A 7,240-nucleotide genomic window follows, 5' to 3' on the forward strand; every position below is an offset into this window, starting at 1 on the left:
GTGATTGATGCAGCTGTGCGACTGTGTTGACTGCCTAGATAATTTATCACTGGGCGGATTTATGTGGCAAACTCGCGGCGGTGTAGCCTTGCAATTGATGGCCCATTGGTTTAGTTTCACTGTATCTTGTTCGTAGTTGCTACTGCGGCAAGTTGAATCACAGGGATCGATTCTAGTTCTGAACCTACTCCACTTGGTTGAGTAAACGGCTACGAATATTCATGGGGTAATTCACGCAATTCAGATTTCTGCTGCTTATAGCTTCATTGCAGAAAATTCCCGTGATTTATTATTTTTGCATATGAACATTTTGGCATACTTATTGTGCTTATGAACCTGGCTGAAATTCTGAATCACTTGTGTTTTTGGTTCAGAGTTTTTGCTGAAACAACTAAACCAAATGTACATATACCTCCGAAAGATGGAGACCGTTACGTGGTCATCTCATGTCTATTGCAAATTGTTGAAGCAAATTAGCTCTGTGATGTGACAACATCTCTTCTTCTTCCTCTGAAATCTACAACACCATATCCTAGCTAAGTCGGTCACCGTGCCATCCTAAGGATCACAGGCTGGTGCACCCTTTTGCTCTCAATCTGAAACCTCACCAACCTCGTGTCAAACTCCTTGAACCGAGCCAGATCGGATCCGCTCGATGTTGACGACACCGCCATCCCGGAGTATGAGTTTGAGGACTTGCCCACTTGCTTGCCCTTGTGGCTTCTGCTGCTCCCGGTTGCTACGGTGAGCTCAAGGTTGCATTCTTCTGCAGCAGAGGCAGGGATCCAGCTGTTTGAGAAGCTGTAGAGTTGCTGACGGTCGGTAGCCTTGTCGTCACGCCAGACCTCGAGTTTATGTTTTGTCTCAGCGTGAGCCTGGTTCAGCCCAGCTATCTGCATCTCCCTCATCACTTGTTTCTGAACATGGTAAACTCGGTGAATCTCATGAACCTGGTTCAGCAAAGATGTGGAGATTGGTGAGAAGCTTTTTCGCCTATCTTGAAATGCACAACTAATGCAGTACTGCTTCTTAGAAACTAGTCTTAATGTCTCAACTACTTGCTTCTACTCTATTTCCTGTCACCTATTATTATTCGTACATCCATCAACTGGATATATAATGGGATGCAAAGAGAGCATGGTGCAACCTAGCAGTACTTAGGAAGTCACCCTGAGCAAAGAGTTCCCCCTGTTTGCACGGTAGGAGACACCAAACTGCAGGCTACATAGGCTGGTTTGGACTATATTTTGGGAATGAGTGGCATCAGGATATAGCCTCTTTCAGGCCAGTGAGCTCAGTGGGCTACATATTTAGTCTCAACCCATGTCCAACCTGTAAGGACAGTATTTGATGGGAACACTCCTATTACTATTAAAACATGGGTATGCTCACATTTGTTGATGCATTGGAGAAATTAACTTATGTGTTAAGGTGTTGCATGTTCTGGTTAGTTCCCCGACTATGGAGAGCTACATACACACCCACGAAATTGTCCAGGGAAAAGTTTGCGATGATGCCTGATGACCGGCTGTATACTGGAAGCGTGTCCGATGTTCTACTGGAAGATGCACACATAGGTAGAATAGTGTTTACACGAGTGTGTTGCCTTACCTGTTGTCTGAATGTTTGTTCTTGCCCCAAGATAACCATCTTCATCTCCTCTCTGTCCATCTCTTGGAAAATGCTAGCCGCAAGTCTTTCTGTGTCTATCTCCAATCTGCTTCATGGGAATTTCAGAATGAATACGGCATGCAATTTCTGTCGTAAATGGTAATAATAGGATCTGTCTTCAGTGTTGAAATATTTGTTGTAGTGCCTTGTTCTGTTAATTGGTAGCTTTCAGTACGACCTATGTACTTATGTCCTTCCGGAAGAAAAGAAAAAAACGTCTGGATTATTTTCTGTGGAGAAACCAATTTTCATTATTTTTCTGTGGAGAAACCAACTTACTCCGCTTGGTTGAGTAAACGGCTACGAATATTCATGTGGTAATTCACGCAATTCAAAAATCTGTTGTGTTATACTCCCTCCATTCCAAAATATAGTGCGCCCGCGCTTTCCGAGGTCGAACTTTGACCATAAATTTAACGAACGAGACCGACTGCGGCGGGTGAAAAAATTACATAATTAAAAACTTCTTTCGAATACGAATTCACTGATATAATTTTTGCTCCCGCCGCAATCGGTCTTGGTAGTTAAATTTACGGTCAAAGTTGAAGCACGGAGATAGAGGAAGCACTACATTGTGGAATGGAGGGAGTAGCTTCACTGCAGAAAAGTCCAGTGAGTTGTTACTTTTGCATATTAACATTTTAGCATACTTGCCGTGCTTATGAACGTGGCTGAAATTCTGAATCAATCGTGTTCTTTGTTCAGAGGTTTTGCCGAAACAACTAAATTAGATGTTACATATGGCTCTGAAAGATGGAGACCGTTACGCGGTCATCTCTTGTCTATTGCAAATTGTTGAAGCAAATTAGCTCTATGACATGACAACATCTCTTCTTCTTTCTCTGAAATCTACAACACCAAATCCTAGCTAAGTCGGTCACCGTGCCACCCTAAGGATCACAGGGTGTACGGCCAAGGAGACTGATTCGTCTCATCGGCAATGGTAACCTCTTGCTCTCGGTCACCTCACCACCCTTTTGTCAAACTCCTTGAACTGAGCCAGATCGGATTCGGTCGATGTTGACGACACCGTCATCCCGGAGTCTGAGTTTGAGGACTTGCCCACTTGCTTGCCCTTGTGGCTTCTGCTGCTCCCGGTTGCTAGAGTGAGCTCAAGGTTGCATTCTTCTGCAGCAGAGGCAGGGATGCAGTTGTTTGAGAAGCTGTAGAGTTGCTGACGGTTGGTGGCCCTGTCATCGCACCAGACCTCGAGTTTAGGTTTCGTCTTAGCGTGAGCCTGGTTCAGCCCAGCTATCTGCATCTCCCTCATCAGTTGTTTCTGAACACGGTAAACTCGATGCATCTCATGAACCTGGTTCAGCAAAGATGTGCAGATTTGGTGAGAAGCTTTTTCACCTATCTTGAAATGCACAACTAATGCAGTACTGCTTCTTAGAAACTAGTCTTAATGTCTCAACTACTTGCTTCTACTCTACCTGTCACCTATTATTATTCGTACATCCATCAACTGGATATATAATGGGATGCAAAGAGAGCATGGTGCAACCTAGCAGTACTTAGGAAGTCACACTCACACCCTGAGCAAAGAGTTTCCCCTCTTTGCATGGTAGGAGACACCAAACTGCAGGCTACGGAGGCTGGTTTGGACTAAAATTTGGGAATGAGTGGCATCAGGATATAGCCTCTTTCAGGCCAGTGAACTCAGTGGGCTACACCTTCAGTCTTAACCCATGTCCAACCTATAAGGACGGTATTAGATGGGAACACTCCTATTACTGTTAAAACATGGATATGCTCACATTTGTTGATGCACTGAAGAAATTAACCTTTCAGAATGAGTACGGCATGCAATTTCTGTGGTAAATTGTAATAATAGGATCTGTCTTCAGTGTTGAAATATTTGTTGTAGTGCCTTGTTCCATTAATTGGCGGCTTTCAGTACGACCTATGTACTTATGTCCTTCAGGAAGAAAAGAAAAACGTCTGGATTATTTTCTGTGGAGAAACCAACTTACTCGGCTTGGTTGAGTAAACAACTACGAATTCATGTCATAGTTCATGCAATTCAAAAATCTATTGTGTTATAGCTTCACTGCAGAAAAGTCCAGTGAGTTGTTACTTTTGCATATTAACATTTTAGCATACTTGTCGTGCTTATGAACGTGGCTGGAATTCTGAATCAATTGTGTTCTTTGTTCAGAGGTTTTGCCGAAACAACTAAATTAGATGTTACATATGTTTGTTCTTTGTTCAGAGGTTTTGCCGAAACAACTAAATTAGATGTTGCATATGCCTCCGGAAGATGGAGACCTCTTGTCTATTGCAAATTGTTGGAGCAAATTTGCTCTGTGAAGTGACAACATCTCTTCTTCTTTCTCTGAAATCTACAACGCCAAACCCTAGCTAAGTCGGTCACCGTGCCACCCTAAGGATCACAGGCTGGTACGGCCAAGGAGACCGATTCGTCTCATCGGCAATGGTAAACCTCTTGCTCTCGGTCTGAAACCTCACCACCCTTGTGTCAAACTCCTTGAACTGAGCCAGATCGGATTCGGTCGATGTTGACGACACCGCCATCCCTGAGTCTGAGTTTGAGGACTTGCCGACTTGCTTGCCCTTGTGGCTTCTGCTGCTCCCGGTTGCCAGAGTGAGCTCGAGGTCGCATTCTTCTGCAGCAGAGGCAGGGGTGCAGCTGTTTGAGAAGCTGTAGAGTTGCTGACGGTCGGTAGCCTTGTCGTCGCGCCAGACCTCAAGTTTATGTTTCGTCTCAGCGTGAGCCTGGTTCAGCCCAGCTAACTGCATCTCCCTCATCAGTTGTTTCTGAACATGGTAAACTCGGTGCATCTCATGAACCTGGTTCAGCAAAGATGTGCAAATCGGTGAGAAGCTTTTTCGCCTATCTTGAAGTGCACACAGCAAATGCAGTACTGCTTCTTAGAGACTAGCATTAATGTCTCAACTACTTGCTTGTACTCTATTTCTTCTTACATATGACTATTCGTACCTCCATCAATTGGATATATAATAGGATGCAGAGAGAGCATGATGCAACCTATTATTACTTAGGAAGTCACACTCACACCCTGCGCAAAGAGTTTCCCTTGTTTGCACGGTAGGAGACACCAAACTACATGCTACCGAGGCTGGTTTGGACTATATTTTGGGAATGAGTGGCATCAGGATATAGCCTCTTTCAGGCTAGTGAGCTCGGTGGGCTACTACTTCAGCCAGAACCCATGTCCAACCTGTCAGGACGGTATTGGATGGGAAGACGGCTATTACTATTAAAACATGGGTATGCTCACATCTGTTGATGCATTGGAGAAATTAACTTATGTGTTAAGGTGTTGCATGTTCTGGTTAGTTGCCCGGCTATGGAGAGCTACATACACACCCACGAAATTGTCCAGGGAAAAGTTTGCGATGATGCCTACTCCCTGGCCGTATACTGGAAGCGTGTCCAATGTTCTACTGGAAGATGCACACATAGGTAGAATGGTGTTTACCGAGTGTGCTGCCTTACCTGTTGTCTGAATGTTTGTTCTTGCCCCAGGATAACCATCTTCATCTCCTCTCTGTCCATCTCTTGGAAAATGCTAGCTGCAAGTCTTTCTGTGTCTATCTCCAATCTGTTTCATGGGAATATCACAGTGAGTACCGCATGCAATTTCTGACTTAAATGATAATAATAGGATCTATGTTCAGTGTTGAAATATTTGTTGTAGTGCCTTGTTCCATGAATTGGTAGCTTTCATTACAACCTATGTGCTTATGTCCTCCAGGAAGAAAAGAAAAACGCCCTGATTTTTTTGGTTTTTGTGGAGAAACCAATTTTATTCATTTGTTTTTCAGATTGAACTTATAGCTTACACACTAATACAACCGATCAAATCTAGTACTCCCTCCGATCCATATTAATTGTCCCTGATTTAGTACAATACTAAATCAGCGACAATTAATATGAATCGGATGGAGTACTGTATTTCTCTAACTAAGTGAACGGCATTCTGTTACGCTTCTGTCAACAACAGTAAAACTGTTCTTTCTATGACAGGGTAGCAAAATGGATAGAGCTATGAGGGAGACGGAGAAAGAAGTAGCTGGCAAATTTCCTTTCAGACTAGCGCATGCCACTCGGCCTTCCGGAAAAATTCATCGCAAAGAGCACTTGAGAAGAACACAAGGATCTGCCTACTCTGAGCTCTGAAGCACGCCACAACATGTTCCATGGAAGAAGAAGAAACAAGACAAGAGATCAGAAGAAGGCTGTGCCCACCTCTGTTTTGGTTTCCAGCCGCCTCCCAGAGAAGGTACTCCCTCTGCCTCTCCCAACGAAGCTCTCCTCTCTTACAGTTTGTTTACCAGGCCAGAGCTTTGCTTCTGCTGAGATGCAAGCAAGCAAGCAAGCAGGTAGATATAGATATGATTTGAGGCACCAGGGCGAGAGGGAGGCGATGGAGGGGATATGAGATTCTCTCCGGGCTGCCATGAGCTTCACAGCGCAGCAGCTGGTGGGGCCTTTTTTGTAGGCATGCCGAACGAATCCAAGTCACTTTGGCCAATGAGGTTCGATTCCATGTATCTTGATGTGTCAAAGATGCTTCCGTCTGGTGCCAGGAAAAGGATAGGCATGATGATGAGATAAGAAGCTCCAGCTACAGCTGAGTATTATATTTTAAACAAACCTCAAAACTACTCAAAGCCTATGTGTCCCCTGGTGTCTCTACACACTTGAAATGCCTTGGTTTTAATAATGTTATATACACACATGCACTTGGATTGCCTGTCAGGGGTTAGAGAAACAGGTTTTCCTTAATATCATTGTGGGTTTCCATGTAATGGTATTATTAAAGTTTCATCTATGAGAATATTTCTAGCAATCACCCCGGTACACTATCAAATATGTTGAGGGTATGTGCTTTGTTTTTCTTTTTAAAAAGGAAGATAATCCATGACCTTTGCATTTCTTTTTGAATTGTTTGAATTGCTTATCACATACTCCCTCCGTCCGGAAATACTTGTCAGAGAAATGGATAAAAATGATATATCTAGAATTAAAATATGTCTAGATACATCTATTTCTCTAACAAGTATTTTCGGACGGAGGGAGTATATATTCATTTCTCTGACAAGTATTTCCGGACGAAGGAAATATGTCACATGATATGTATCACACAGCCATAGGTTACTAGTGGTACGTGCTTTGTTAGTCTTTGATCATATTGTCATGTGTACCTTTCATGTACTTACCGGGGTTCCGTAGCACACTAGAGTCCTCATTGTTTTCTTATGGATCAATCCTTCCCAAGAATCATTGAGCAGACAAGTCGAGATGCGGCGTGTTTAGATCTCTCGTATTCACATGCGCACCGGATTACTACTGTCAACTCCAGTTGTCCGGATCCTAAACACGTGTTATAGTAATTGCTTATGTTAGTGCCATCCTAAGTCAAACTATCAGCCTCGCATGGGAAATAAAGCTACCGAACGATGGCGACAGCTCATGCAATTAATTTGTATTTGGTGTACTAGAATATGTCATGCCTTTTCCGGGATAATTAAGTTTATGGCTTGTACGTCAGTACTCAGTACATTATTTGGCTTGAAT

At 43.4% G+C, this 7,240-nt stretch overlaps 2 protein-coding genes across 2 annotated transcripts; both read right to left on the reverse strand.

Annotated features, from left to right (window-relative positions):
• Window positions 1-545: 545 nt before the first annotated feature.
• LOC123096652 (uncharacterized) lies at window positions 546-2,104 on the reverse strand. The gene is made up of 2 exons (XM_044518411.1): window positions 1,612-2,104; window positions 546-950 (listed from the first exon to the last, which is right to left on the reverse strand). Exons 1-2 carry the CDS (start codon window positions 1,669-1,671, stop codon window positions 546-548), a joined length of 465 nt encoding a protein of 154 aa, XP_044374346.1. The 5' UTR covers window positions 1,672-2,104.
• Window positions 2,105-3,908: 1,804 nt separating this feature from the next.
• Window positions 3,909-6,245, reverse strand: LOC123096105 (uncharacterized). The gene is made up of 3 exons (XM_044517709.1): window positions 5,909-6,245; window positions 5,156-5,261; window positions 3,909-4,485 (listed from the first exon to the last, which is right to left on the reverse strand). Exons 2-3 carry the CDS (start codon window positions 5,213-5,215, stop codon window positions 4,045-4,047), a joined length of 501 nt encoding a protein of 166 aa, XP_044373644.1. The 5' UTR covers window positions 5,216-5,261; window positions 5,909-6,245; the 3' UTR covers window positions 3,909-4,044.
• Window positions 6,246-7,240: the final 995 nt, after the last annotated feature.

Source organism: Triticum aestivum, chromosome 4D (assembly GCF_018294505.1).
Source record: "Triticum aestivum cultivar Chinese Spring chromosome 4D, IWGSC CS RefSeq v2.1, whole genome shotgun sequence".
Taxonomy (NCBI): domain Eukaryota; kingdom Viridiplantae; phylum Streptophyta; class Magnoliopsida; order Poales; family Poaceae; genus Triticum; species Triticum aestivum.

What these genes read in the sequence shown, in the direction of transcription:
- LOC123096652 (XM_044518411.1), bottom strand. Translation starts at nt 1,671, where the DNA reads ATGGACAGAGAGGAGATGAAGATGGTTATCTTGGGGCAAGAACAAACA. An exon ending in AACAAACATTCAGACAACAG is followed by an intron (nt 951 to 1,611) that starts GTAAGGCAACAC and finishes TTGCTGAACCAG; the next exon opens with GTTCATGAGATTCACCGAGT.
- LOC123096105 (XM_044517709.1), bottom strand. Translation starts at nt 5,215, where the DNA reads ATGGACAGAGAGGAGATGAAGATGGTTATCCTGGGGCAAGAACAAACA. An exon ending in AACAAACATTCAGACAACAG is followed by an intron (nt 4,486 to 5,155) that starts GTAAGGCAGCAC and finishes TTGCTGAACCAG; the next exon opens with GTTCATGAGATGCACCGAGT.